Source organism: Mesoplodon bidens, assembly GCF_964165515.1.
Source record: "Mesoplodon bidens genome assembly, chromosome: 5".
In the NCBI taxonomy this organism is placed as follows: Eukaryota; Metazoa; Chordata; class Mammalia; order Artiodactyla; family Ziphiidae; genus Mesoplodon; species Mesoplodon bidens.
Window position 1 is genome coordinate 122,345,634 of NC_138161.1, and position 14,880 is coordinate 122,360,513.

Genomic DNA, 14,880 nt, shown 5'->3' on the forward strand with positions numbered 1-14,880 from the left:
TCTCCCTACAAGGTAACAAAGAAGGCAAATGTCTGACAGAACCCTGCCATTTAATTAGCAGGCAGTCCCAAGACAATCGTTTATTCTGTTCTTTAAACTTGATGAAATCCCAGCCCTCTGTCTTTTAGAAGGTGTGAGAGCACCTTGCAGGAAAGTCTTTCCCAAGCCAATATGCCAAAATTCGAACACCAGAACTCCTCTAATTCTCAAAGTTAGACAACCAAAACTCTTTCCAACTAGTAGCCGGAAATAGGACCGCTCAGAAATCACATCCGGAGCATTTTTCAGGGCCGCCGCATTCAGCTGTTTTGGTTGAGCACTATATAATCCTATAACTAAATGAAATGACTCTGTTGCCATCCTTAAGGGTACAGATTGCTGGGCTCTCTCATTCTTATACCTTGTTTAAGATACAATGCTCACATATTCAATATCAAAAATAGCACAGATTACCCAATCAGAAAGGATGCTGACTATAAACAACTAGTATAGGCATAAAAAATGTGTCCTAGCTGAATTTCAGCCTTGCCCTCTTCACGCAAGGATGGGGACTGTCTTCTAGACAATCCCTATATCTTGACCACTAATTTCACCAAGGAAAGTCAGTTTCTAACCATGTATTCATTAACAAAGCCTGTGGTATTGATCAGAAATCAACATAGGTAAAATACTCAGAGTAGCTATCTCTGGAGGGTGGGCTCTTGATTCAATGCTGGCTAGCCACTTCTGGTGGGTGTAATCCAGCAACTGTCTCTAGTATATGGATTAAAATGAACACAAATGCAGATATATCATAGAGATTATACTCAAAATTTTCATATAGAATACCCAATACCCAAATTGGCCAAATACCCAATTGTCACTCCTTTGGTAAAAACAACCTGTTAGGTTATTAAGCTGCAAAAATATTTTGGAAACAAGAAAGATCTCTTATGGGGTCCCAGCAGCTCGGGCGGCGGGAGGAGCGGTAGCGGCCAGGCAGCCCAGCTTCGTGAAGGCTCTCGGCGCGCCGCGGCCTGCAGGCACCCGGCACGCGCCCGCCCCGCCGCCACGATGCCCAAGAGGAAGGTCAGCTCCGCCGAGGGGGCGGCGAAGGAGGAGCCCAAGAGGAGATCGGCGAGGTTGTCAGCTAAACCGGCTCCTGCCAAAGTGGAAACGAAGCCAAAAAAGGCGGCAGGAAAGGATAAATCTTCCGACAAAAAAGTGCAAACAAAAGGGAAAAGGGGAGCAAAGGGAAAACAGGCTGAAGTGGCTAACCAAGAGACTAAAGAAGACTTACCTGCAGAAAATGGAGAAACTAAAAATGAGGAGAGCACAGCTTCTGATGAAGCAGGAGAGAAAGAAGCCGTCTGATTAATATCACACACCTGGTCCTATCAGTGGTCCCTGTCTCCCTTCTTGTACAATCCAGAGGAATATTTTTATCAACTATTTTGTAAATGCAAGTTTTTCAGTAGCTCTAGAAACATTTTTAAAAAGGAAGGAATCCCACCTCATCCCATTTTTTAAGTGTAAATGCTTTTTTTTAAGAGGTGAAATCATTTGCTGGTTGTTTATTTTTTGGTACAACCAGAAAATAGTGGGATATTGAATATGGGAGGCTTTGATTGTCTTGGGTGTCAGCTTAACATTCCACAGATGGAGGGTAGCTTTTATATCCTGTAATACAAAGCATACTTAATGGCAGTTTGGAGTCAGCTGTGCATTTAATGTCTTAAACACTTTAAATTACTTCTCTTCCCACGTTGTTTTTGGTAGAATTGTTTCCTAAAGCAAACCACTCACCCCTTGATCTTGGCTCTCCTGGGCAGAATTTTGTGCACTCTGTAACATCTTTGGTCGTGGTAGTCCAGTTCTTCTAGTAACTGTTAATGTGCTGTGAACGATTGACAATTTGAGTATGTAGTGTATATGATATTAAATTGTGAATTAGTGGGACTTACGATGTAACAGCATATCAATATTTGAAGATATTGGTACTTGATATCCTGTGAAGGAAAATTTGCCCCCAAATTTTAAGCTGGAAAGTCACTGGAATAACTGTTGAGAAAAGAATCACAACTACATGATTTTTTTAGGTTTTTGGTACGTATGTTGAGAATTGTGTACAAATTGAAATGTCTGTGTACTGATCCTCAAAACAACCAATAAAATCTCAATTATGAAAAAAAAGAAAGATCTCTTATATCTATCACTGAAAGGATTTTTTTTTTAACGTTCTCTTTGAGTTGGGGTGTTGCAGTTAGCCTTCATTAAATGATATTTTGCAAGCTTTGGGAAATCCCCAAAGTTTAAAGTTTCAGTAGAGAGATCCTGTCATCCCCTTTATAAAGCATGAAGGGATCCAGTTAAACAAGACTGTCTGGAAAAACTAAAAGATCAGCACATGGAAAGATCACAATGAAAACAGAGCCGTAGAAGAGGATAAAGCCGTTGCTCTTTGAAAGTGACCAGTTGCAATTGTGTGTGACAGAAGAAGACATTAGTACAGCACAATTGAAGACTCCGAGAAACAACGGGTGAGATTGAAAAGGAAGACATTTGGGCTAGAGAGAAGGGCAGATTCCTCTCTTCCTCCTCCAAGGTCAAAGCAATCTCAAGGGTCCAGACAGCGGCGCCGCCTTCCACTAGGCTGCACCTAGTGAAATACAGTTTCTGAAAACAACCCAAGTTGGGATAATGTGAAGGAAATGTGGAAGTGAAGTACTCAGCTAACCCAGGAGTGAAAAAATAGCCCAAACAAAACTCAGCATAAAAGCTGTAACGAGAAAATGGCAACTATAAAAAGAGAGAGACGTAACCTAACTAGTTCTGATCCAAAAAATAATTTTAAATAAAGAATGATGTTTCAATAGCAGCTACACTGAATCATGACCAAAACAAAGCCGACTACAATGCCAAGGACTCAACAAATGGTCGTGATTATAGTAGAAAATACCTTTTTTTTTTAAATTAGGCTTATTTGCTTTATTAAATTATATGGAAATCATTGTCAAATAAGAAGTAATACTAAGCTTTCTTTACATTGTATTTTTTTTCTTTTCAACATAGCATGTTCTTTATTCACAATCAATGCTCCTCTGTCTTTTTTTTTTTTGGAGTATAATTGCTTCACAATGGTGTGTTAGTTTCTGTTTTATAACAAAGTGAACCAGCTATACATACAGAAAATACCTTTTTTTAAAAAAATTCTGGAACAAAGCTAGACTCCATTTCCCAGCATCCTTTACAGCACTGTGTGCCAGTTCTGACCAGTCTACTATGGATGAAAGTGATAAACCTCTTTCCAGATCTGGCCCACACAAACCACTCATGCTCACCTCCCCACTTTTTCTGGGCTCCTGAAGAACTGCATAGAGTAAAAGCAGTGTGAAAAAAATGTGAGTACCAATGAATAGTGGAATTATGAACGATCTTTTGCCACTTCTTTTCAATTTCCTGTACTTCTCAAAATTTGTATGATAAGCAACCATCATAAAATGTTTCAGTTTTATGATACAGTAAATATATATTATATATATATATATTATATATATATAAAATCTTTTTAAAAGTAAGTTATAACTTTACTAACTTTAATAACTCTAGATAGCATGGATTTGGGTGTGCTTGTTCAGTAATATATCCCTAGCACCCAGGACAGTGCCAGGAACACTGCCAGTATTTAATAAACGTAGTTTGAAAGAATGAATTTGAATGAATTGAAAGAATGAAAGTTTCTGGTATCCTCAACATTTTGCCTAGTTGTCAATGCTCCTCTTAAAATGTGACGGTCTCAATTAAATAAAATGCTTAAGACAACACCAAAATACTTTCCCTATCCTCTTCATGGTGCAGAGTATCCTGAGACTATTATGTTCCATTACCATACATCTAGGACTATTATTTATACAAACATGACCCAAGATTGCACCTGATACTTTTGGGGTTTGTTTTTATGAGGAAAACACTGTTCGCTTATAATCAACTAAAACCCTTAAGTCTTTTTCACATAATTTGCTGTCAAGCCTGATTACCCTCATTCTGCACTTGTACAATTGATTTTTGACCCCCAAATGCTAGACTTTAAATAATCCTTGTTAGGTTTTATCTTATTTGTTTTGGTCCACTATTGGAGCCCACTGACATGATCTTGAGTCCCTAATTCTGCAACCTTGTATATTATCCATCTCTCCACACATGCCTTCTGATAACTTTATCAACTTCTAAGTCTCCAGAGGTGAGGATAAAACTATTCAATGGATAAGAAGCAGCAGGAGGGCTTCCCTGTTGGCGCAGTGGTTGAGAGTCCGCCTGCCGATGCAGGGGACACAGGTTCGTGCCCCAGTCTGGGAAGATCCCACATGCCGTGGAGCAGCTGGGCCCGTGAGCCATAGTCGCTGAGCCTGCGCGTCCGGAGCCTGTGCTGTGCAATGGGAGAGGCCGCGACAGTGAGAGGCCTACGCACCGCGATGAAAAGTGGCCCCCACTCGCCACAACTAGAGAAAGCCCTCTCACAGAAACAAAGACCCAACACAGCAAAAATAAATAAATTAATTAATAAACTCCTACCCCCAACATCTTCTTTTAAAAAAAAATAGACAGATTCCTCTTCTAGTGGAACTTTTATAGCAGAAGGAGAAAATATATTTATTAAATATAATATACCCATATATTTTGCATTATAATAGAAGATGATAAATCCTATGAAAAAGAGAAAAAGTAGAATTGGATAAAGGGCATTGAAGTGAGGAGTAAAATTTTAAATAGATTGACTAGGTCCTCGTTAAGAACGTGACATCTGAGCAGAGACTTGGAAGAGGTAGGGAATGAGCCATGCAAATTTCTAGGAAAGGGGCATTTGTGCAGAGGAAACAACCAGTGAAAAAACACTAAAACAACAGGCAAATGGCATGTTCAAGGAACAAGAAAATCGAGGTGGCTGCAGCAGAGTGAATGATTTGAGGAAAAGACTAGGAGATGAGATCAGAGCTATAATGTGAGTCAACATAAGGACTTTGATTCATACTTTGGAAGAAAGGAAAAGCTGTTGCATTTCTATTTGAACAGAAGTGTGATATAATCTGATTTATTTTTTAAGAGAATAACTTTGGCTGCTGTGTCTAAAGGGGAGAAGTAAGATCTGTTAGGTCGTTATTGTGGCAATCTAAGTAAGAGATGGTGACTTGGACCAGGGTAGAAGCAGTAAGAAATGGTGGTAGTGAGAAGTAGTCAGATTCTGCATTTATTTTGAAGGGCAACAGTCTTTGCTGATGGACTGCATGTGGTTATGAAAAAGAGGAGTCATGCCAAGGTTTTTGGCCTGAGACATCAACTGTGACAAGAAAAGTAGGAGGTGGAGGAAGAAGGTGGGGAGGGGTGGAAGATCAGAAGTTCCGTTTTGGACAGATTGGAAATACAAGTCTGGAGTTTGGAGAAGAGATCCAGGCTAGAGATATATTGAAAGTTGTTCACATATAGATAGTTTTTAAAGCCATGGGATGCAATGAGCTCAAAAAGGATGAAAATAGATCAAAAGGTGGAGTCGTGGGCACTGCAGCATTAAAAAGTTTGGGGAAAGGAGGAAAACCCACAGAAGATGATTAAAATTGGGCAATTGGTAAGCCATGAAAAAGTCAAGATAATATAGAAGACTGTTAGCCAAATGAACAAAATTTTTTGTTGTTGTTAGAAAGGATTTAAGTTTACATCTTTAGCTTTTTAAATCTGTATTTTCCCTTTTTGGAGAATGGTATGATTGACTATGTCCTATCTCTCTCAGAGTCTTCAAAGATTATCCATCAAGATTAATGATAGATTGGGAGTATGGGATTGAAATGAACACAGCGTTATTTTTAAAATAGATAACTGACAAGGACCTACTGTATAACACAGGGAATGCTGCTCAATACTCTGTAATAACCTAAATAGGAAAATAATTTGAAAAAGAATGGATATATGTATATGTATAACTGAATCACTTTGCTGTACACCTGAAACTAACACAACATGATTAATCAACTATTCTCCAATATAAAATAAAAATTAAAAAGAAAAGAAAAGAAAATTTTTTTTCCATTTGCTCTAAGAAAAGGAAAAAAGAAAAAAATGATTAAATAGTCCCACGTACTCAAGAGTTACACTGCTGGTACCTAACCTACCTCAGGGAGATCATCACATATGTGCAGAAGGAATTATTCACTCATCATTTGCTTACATCAGAACATCAGAAACCATCTAAATAGTTAAGGGGATGAATACATTGTGATATACTCATAATATTATAATAGCATGCAGCAATTTAAAAGAATGGTTATATATACATATGTATTTCATATACACATAATCATATGTCTCATACGTATTTTATATATATATGAAAAAGAAATGAGTTTTAAGTTATTTTTCGTCTGAAAAAGACAGCTGACAGATGAAGTTTGATGTCATACAATATACAATACATTAGTATATGATGTTACATTAATGTATTACTCGTATAATAAATATTTATGTTAATAAAAAGAAAAAACTGATTAAATAGTCCCATATGAAAATTCTGTCGGTATCCTGGCATAATTTACTTGAACCGATGACAATTTCTTTTTAAATACCTAGGTGCCCTCTTATTACTCACCATCTGTCCTAGGCATCAGTTCTCTCTTAACTACATTTAACAATCATTCTTAATAAGGAAGCCAGAAGTATACATGGAACTAAAAAGTCCTGCTTTCTCTGTTTTCTGTTAATATTGTACAATATGCCCTAGAAGCTGTCCTCTTCCTCCTTTGTTTGGTAGCTACATAGCTGATCATTGTCCTTTGCATTTTGTAAGGTCCAGCTGTCATTACCAGAGTGAGGTAGGTCATGAAGTATCCTTCAAACTCACGTACAGTGGGAAAGAGAAGAAACCAGTTCTGTAGCAGGAGACCTGGTCCAGTAGTAGGGCTGGCTCTTGAAGGGGTGTAACTAGTAATCCAATATTGAATATCCAAAGGGTATTGATTAGAACTGGTGTCAGTATTCAAGAGTTTCTAAGCCCAGAGATTTTGTTTAGCAGGTGAATACTCAAACCCAGATGGAGCACGGTCTTCACCCCCAGTGATGGGAGTACATGACCAAGGTGGGGCAAAGTCTCAAGGAGTGAAACTCCCAAATGATGGGGTTATAAGGCTAGGTAGAGGTGTGGTCTTAGTCCCAGGTTCACTCTTGGCCCTTGAGAAAAGGTGATGAGATCATGCTTCAGTGTGATCCTTTCAAGCAGACCCTCAATATGCTTATGGCATTTAGGAAACACATCTGGTGGCCCAAAAGAAGGCAGTCCCCTAAGACAAGAATGAGGATATGGTGCAAGAGAAAGTAGAAATGTCACATTCAAAAGCCAAGAGAGTGGCCTCTCATGAAGACTGGATCTGTATGGCAGAATGGACAATTAAGATGGCACCTGGGACTGAAGCACATTAGCTAATTAGTGCACAGTCCACAAGACACCACTCACTGGTGGGGTGGAAGTTTCAAATACTCTTCCTGCCACCATTAAGAAGGACTCAGAATGAGTTTCCTAAGTGAAACTCACATCTGCATCAGCAGGTGCCTGCCCCATTTCCCCTCTAAAGCATGATTGGTTTACCAATTACGCATTTCATTTTTTTAAAAATCTACTGTCTTCCTTGACCTGGATTTCCTTTTGCCTCTTATGGTTGTGGAATCATCACAATTGATTCTCTAAAAAGCTGATGGGAGATCATGGGTCCCGGTCATCACGTTCTGTCTCTTTACTTGCACTCACTCTAAGATGACACTGTGACATCCTCTTTAAGTGTCTGGCACTCCCATACCCCCAACAAATTCTCCCTAGTGACCCGGATATATTCATTTCCTTTGTTGCTTCCTCTACCCTATGGAAAATTAAAATCAGCAAACTCAAGAATTTGTGAAAACTTCCAGGTTGCAGAAAAAAATTCTAGGAGTTATCTGAATAATTAGCATTTCCTTTTATTCCTGTTTGTTATTTGTTCTTCACTTTTGAAACCTCTTCCAATAAGAACTTACTCAAATCTTCCATTTTGTCTGAGCATCTATGTCACCCTCCCTCATACCATTATTCCAAGAATGGAGAGCCTCACCAGATGGGCTCATGGCAAAGTGGGAAAAAACATGCATAATCATGAGTATAACTAGTATAATATAAAATAAAATGTATGATATAAAATTGAGGTTGACCAACCATCCTGGTTTGCCTGGGACTTGAGGGGACTTTTAGGATGTGGTCCCAGTGCTCAAACTGGGAAAGTCCCAGGCAAACCGAGTTGATCATCTTAAAACGGTAAACAAACACTGCACCTGCCCTGAAAATCACCAAAAGTTCCCTCTAAGTTCCTATTTCCTGGGTTTCAAACAGAATTGTATTCCTTTATGATTTTTCCTTAAAACCGCTGCTGCGCACAGCACAAGGCCCTGACTAAATCTGACCTCCCTCTTAATCTCTGCTAGATATCGATAATTAGAACTGACCCACCCTTCACATTTTTACCCTGTTCATCTACTTCTCTTTATCTCCACAAGCACCATCCTGGTTGAAGGCATGATCACTGAACACAAGCCTGGATTAAGGCATTCATCCTCTTCCCTTGTTTTCCAAACAGCGATGAAGGAGAAGTTTTTTTCATTTTTATTTCTGTTTTGTTCTGTTTTGTGTTGAATGTGCAATCCATTATGAACCCATACTTTTGTAACATTCAATAAAAGCTAGGAAAATGATCATGCCCTTTGGTCTTGAAACAATGTTGAATTTGCTCTAAGAGTTTCTAAATGTTTCCTGTCCATTTCTATATTGACTTTGTCATGTATGGGGAACAGTCAGAGGAGCAGCAGAGGACCACACTTTGAGAAACACCATTCTAACAGGTAGCATCTCTTCCATGCTCTCCTCCATTCTTACTGCCGAAAAAAGTCGAGAACCTTTCAAAATGTAAATTAGATTGTGTCAGCCCACAGCTCATAAAATCACAGAAGGAGGGGAAAGGTTATGAACCCAGACTTTGGAGACAGACCCCCTGGATTTAAATCTCTACTCACCACCTCCTGGAGTTCACTAACCCTAGGCAAGCCACCTCATTTCTATGTGCCCCATTTTCCTCATCTAAAAATTGAGATAACAATAACATCTACTTCCTAGGGTTGCTGTGAGGATTAAATGTGTTAATTTTTGTAAAGTGTTTACAACAATGTCTAAGGCATAGTAAGTACATATGCTGCTTCTATTGTTACTACTTATTGTTAGCTTGGCCTACAGCATCCTGACTTTATAAATGTTATACATCACTGCTATTATTGTTATATTATTATTATTAACATGACCTACAAGTCTTTCCCTATCTCTCTGGCCTCATCCAAACAATTAAGGTGTCAAGCCAGCCTCTTACCACAAGATAAAAGAGCAATACATTCAAGATTTCATGCAGATCATTCGTGGAAGATTAGATTATTTTTCAGCAAATATTCACTCCTTTCTCCCTACTTATGGGAGAACTATATACCCACCTCCTTGGCTTTGCACAGTGCCATGAGTGAGTGAGACTTGCTTCGACCAGTGGGATGTTAGCAGGCTGGTGCAGTTGGGTTAGGCCTTGAGTTTCTGCCATCACTGTGAAAAGAACAAGTTCTGGGCAGCCCACTGGCTCCAGAAGATTGAGAGTCACCTGGGTCAGACCTGAATGGGGCCAAGCCCAGACCAGCGCATCTGAGCTCAGCAGAGCAGCCCTGGCCAATCACTGAGTCACTGAAAATTGTGTGTTTGTTTGTTACACAGCCAAAGCTAACTGTTCACACACTCTCACCTCTTTCCTTTTTCCTTTCCTTTAAATTCTGCTTCTCAGGATTTTGTCCCATTTCACTGCTAGGAAACCCCACTGCTATATGCTATGGTACATCTGGAGAAGTAGCACATTCAAAAAATATCTCCTAGTCCATCCCATGGTTTCAGAATTTGGGGAAGCTCCTGAGGTTTTACTTTGGGCACTCAAAATGCCCAGTTTTTAATAAATGTCTTGAATAAATAAATAAATATATATATATATATATATATATATATATATATATACATATATATAATGTATACATATAATTTTATATACAGGTAGAGGTAAAGCCCTCTCTTGATGGGTGCTATGTAAAATCAATCCAGAAGTGCAGAATTTGAGGTTGTCTCCTAATTCCCCATCATCTGAGTATAAGCTCAGGCTTATACATTAAAGCTGACTGTAAACTGAGTGAAGAATATAAGAAACAGAAAGACAGTGGTCTCCATGCCTGGAGAGCACAGGTTCACAGGCACAAAAGGAAGAACTGAAATTGCTACCATTTCCATTCTTTTCCTCCTAGATAATATAAAACAGAAGCTAAATAACTCTAGAGCTCTCAGATAAAATCTAAAATTAATTCTCACACATGCCAGTGATATTCTAAAGATGCCCACTAGTTTGTAATCAGATTAACGTTTGCTATAATATTCAAAAAGTTCCTTTATATTTTTCTCTGAGAATTTTTAAATAAATACGTATGGAACAGGATAGAAAGCCCAGAGACAAACCCACGCACATATGGTCACCTTATCTTTGACAAAAGAGGCAGGAATGTACAGTGGAGAAAGGACAGCCTCTTCAATAAGTGGTGCTGGGAAAACTGGACAGCTACATGTAAAAGAATGAAATTAGAACACTCCCTAACACCATACACAAAAATAAACTCAAAATGGATTAAAGACCTAAATGTAAGGCCAGACACTATAAAACTCTTAGAGGAAAACATAGGCAGAACACTCTATGACATAAATCACAGCAAGATCCTTTTGACCCACCTCCTAGAGAAATGGAAATAAAAACAAAAATAAACAAATGGGACCTAATGAAACTTCAAAGCTTTTGCACAGCAAAGGAAACCATAAACAAGACCAAAAGACAACCCTCAGAATGGGAGAAAATATTTGCAAATGAAGCAACTGACAAAGGATTAATCTCCAAAATCTACAAGCAGCTCATGCAGCTCAATATCAAAAAAACAAAGAACCCAATCCAAAAATGGGCAGAAGACTTAAATAGACATTTCTCCAAAGAAGATATACAGATTGCCAACAAACACATGAAAGAATGCTCAATATCATTAATCATTAGAGAAATGCAAATCAAAACTACAATGAGATATCATCTCACACCAGTTCAGAATGGCCATCATCAAAAAATTTAGAAACAATAAATGCTGAAGAGGGTGTGGAGAAAAGGGAATACTCTTGCACTGCTGGTGGGAATGTGAATTGGTACAGCCACTATGGAGAACAGTATGGAGGTTCCTTAAAAAACTACAAACAGAACTACCATATGACCCAGCAATCCCACTACTGGGCATATACCCTGAGAAAACCATAATTCAAAAAGAGTCATGTACAACAATGTTCATTGCAGCTCTATTTACAATATCCAGGAGATGGAAGCAACATAAGTGTCCATCATAGGATGAATGGATAAAGAAGATGTGGCACATATATATAATGGAATATTACTCAGCCATAAAAAGAAACGAAATTGAGTTATTTGTAGTGAGGTGGATGGACCTAGAGTCTATCATACAGAGTGAAGTAAGTCAGAAAGAGAAAGACAAATACCGTATGCTAACACATATATATGGAATCTAAGAAAAAAAATGTCATGAAGAACCTAGGGGTAAGACAGGAATAAAGATGCAGACCTACTAGAGAATGGACTTGAGGATATGGGGAGGGGGAAGGGTAAGCTGTGACAAAGTGAGAGAGTGGCATGGACATATATACACTACCAAACGTAAAATAGATAGCTAGTGGGAAGCAACCACATAGCACAGGGAGATCAGCTCGGTGGTTTGTGACCACCTAGAGGGGTGGGCTAGGGAGGGTGGGAGGGAGGGAGATGCAAGAGGGAAGAGATATGGGAACATATGTATATGTATAACTGATTCACTTTGTTATAATGCAGAAACTAACACACCATTGTAAAGCAATTATACTCCAATAAAGATGTTAAAAAATAAATAAATAAACAAACAAATAAATAAATAAATACGTACTCCGGATGGTTTCCCAGAACTGTGGCACATGTTGGTCTTCTTTTTCCTACAAGGGTAGTGGGAAATGGTTGCAGTAATGGTTTCTGAGCCTCCTGCATACGATTCCTCTGGGTGAATACACACTTGGGTGTGGATTACTGCAGTGCATTGTTAATTAGCCAGCTCACAACTCCTGTGAATATTATTGGATGTCAACTTGCAGCTGCAATGGATTTTGCCTGCTCTAAAAGCTTAGGCTCTCACTTCAGATTTTATTCCCTCATGTCAAATGCATGATCATTTGAGAAAGCATTTTGAAATCTGAACTGAGATATGAGTTAATGATGGAATGGGTCAAGATGGACCATGTTATTATGTTTTAACCAAGAAATAGCCTATTACTTTGTCCCTTGCTTATTTATCTATTTATTTATTCATTCATTCATTCATTCATTTATTTTTGGCTGCGTTGGTTCTTTGTTGCTGCACACAGGCTTTCTCCAGTTGCAGTGAGCGGGGGCTACTCTTCCTTATGGTGTGCAGGCTTCTCATCGCGGTGGCTTCTCTTGTTGCAGAGCATGGGCTCTAGGCGCCCAGGCTTCAGTAGCTGTGGCACGTGGGTTCGGTAGTTGTGGCTCGTGGGCTCTAGAGCGCAGGCTCCATAGTTGTAGTGCACAGGCTTAGTTGCTCCGCAGCATGTGGCATCTTCCTGGACCAGGGCTCGAACCCGTGTCCCCTGCATTGGCAGGTGGATTCTTAACCACTGCGCCACCAGGGAAGCCCTGTCCCTTGCTTCTTACCTTGTGAAAATTATGGCATCTTAGCATGAACTTGACTTTTGAATGTGTCAGTGGGTGGGGGGAGAGCTGGTTACTGAAGTTAAAACTCCTCACTTTTATAATTCATTGACCAAGATGAAGTGAATGTTGCAATGGTTTTTTAATGTCGATCTCAAAGGTTTTCTCAGTTTGGCTTTTGGCCATGCTAAGGTTCACGGGATTTATGTTTGTTTAGTAAAATATACAAAAATTCCTACTTGAAGGTCACCACCAGGTTAGTGGCATACCAGCTATATTCCAACTTGTCCAACCATCTATAACTGAAAAACAGAACTAAACATACCCTCTCTCTGAAAGAGCAGGTTAATTCTACCCCTCCGATCTGCATAAACTAAAGCAAGAGGGGAGGAGAGGCTGGCTTCCAAAGCTCCCTGGTGAAAGTACGTTAAATCCGGAAGCAGCTGGTGACACTACATCAAAGGTTCCAAAAATAAAAAATAAAAACCTCTGAGGATCAAAACACTAAGGCTCTTTTAGTCTGCCAAACAATCTGATTGATTCTGCAGATCAGCCCCGACACTAAGTGATTTTCTTTAAGTTTTATTTTTTATAGTTTTTTGTGTTTTGTTTTGAGAGGGTAGAATCATGATTCTTTAGGCCAGCACTAATACGAAAATATATTTAGCATTAAAAACTAGCAGAGTTGAATATTATCCTTAGTCTAAAGACAGGTGATGATTTTAAGTAAACTGCAAATGCTCTGTTTTCTGAATTACCTTTATTTTTTTTTACTTGAAGTATTGACCTACCATACTATGTTAGTTACAGGTGCACAGCATAGTGATTTGATGTTTCTAAACATTCCAAGTGATCACCGCAAGCCTAGTTAGCTTCTGTCACCACACAAAGTTATTACAATATTACTGACTACATTCCCCATGCTGTTCAGTTCACCCTTGTGACTCATTTATTCTGTAACTGGAAGTGTGTTGCTCTTAATCTCTCTCACCTCTCATCCCTCAACCCCCCTGCCCTCCTACAACGACCTGTTTGTTTTCTGTAACTACAAGTCTGTTTCATTTTTGTTATGTTTGTTCATTTGTTATATATTTTATATTCCAAATACAAGGCTGCAAGTTTTCCGGTTTTTCTCATCAATAGTTTCTCTGTAAATAGTTGTAATGTTGGTGCCTGTGAGAGACAAGTTCTTCATACTCTGTCATCTTGGCCACACCTCTCCTCCTCGAGCTTGGATGCCTATATTGACAAAGAAGAGCTTGAGCATAACAGCCTACAAGTACTCTGCATGTAACTCTTCCATAAAACATTGAAAAGTGTATATTATCTACCGTGCCTCCTCTAAGCATAATTTAGAGATGAATAAGGAAATTATGGGAGACTTATATAGTTAGTAATGGAATTTACATGGCTTGAAGGGACAAGTTCTGTCAGGAAGAAAAAAAAGTTTGCAGTGGAAGTCTCATCTTCACGAATAAAACACATAAGGTTGGACGGGCTTCCCCGATGGCGCAGTGGTTGAGAGTCCGCCTGCTGATGCAGGGGACACGGGTTCGTGCCCCGGTCCGGGAAGATCCCACATGCTGAGGAGCGGATGGGCCCGTGAGCCATGGCCGCTGAGCCTGCGCGTCCGGAACCTGCGCTCCGCAATGGGAGAGGCCACGACAACGAGAGGCCCGTGTACCGCAAAAAACAAAACAAAACAAAAAAAAACACATAAGGTTGAAATGGGTGATTTATTGGGAGTTTGAGATTGACATGTACACACTACTATATATAAAATAGATAACCAACAAGGCCCTACTGTAGAGCACAGGGAACTCTGCTCAATATTCTGTAATAACCTAAATGGGAAAAGAATTTCTAAATGAATAGAGATATATGTATATGTATTACTGAACCACTTGCTGTACCCCTGAAACTCATACAACATTGGAAATCAACTATAATATAAAATAAAAATTAAAAAAAAAATTTTTTTAAAGACACATTTGGCATGGCTTTCTGGCATGTCGTATAAAATTATCAATCA

The 14,880-nt window shown here is 39.1% G+C and overlaps 1 protein-coding gene and 1 long non-coding RNA gene across 2 annotated transcripts in view; one reads left to right on the forward strand and one right to left on the reverse strand.

The window, feature by feature from the left end:
* Positions 1-940: 940 nt before the first annotated feature.
* LOC308618077 (non-histone chromosomal protein HMG-14-like) lies at positions 941-2,061 on the forward strand. Its single transcript, XM_081235470.1, has one exon. It carries the CDS (start codon positions 1,054-1,056, stop codon positions 1,351-1,353), a length of 300 nt encoding a protein of 99 aa, XP_081091596.1. The 5' UTR covers positions 941-1,053; the 3' UTR covers positions 1,354-2,061.
* An 11,412-nt stretch (positions 2,062-13,473) lies between these two features.
* LOC308617285 overlaps positions 13,474-14,880 on the reverse strand; it is a 29,886-nt gene continuing 28,479 nt past the window's right edge. Inside the window, exon 3 of the long non-coding RNA XR_014015854.1 lies at positions 13,474-14,087. This is a non-coding gene — a long non-coding RNA (uncharacterized lncRNA). The remainder of the gene's footprint in view (positions 14,088-14,880) is intronic.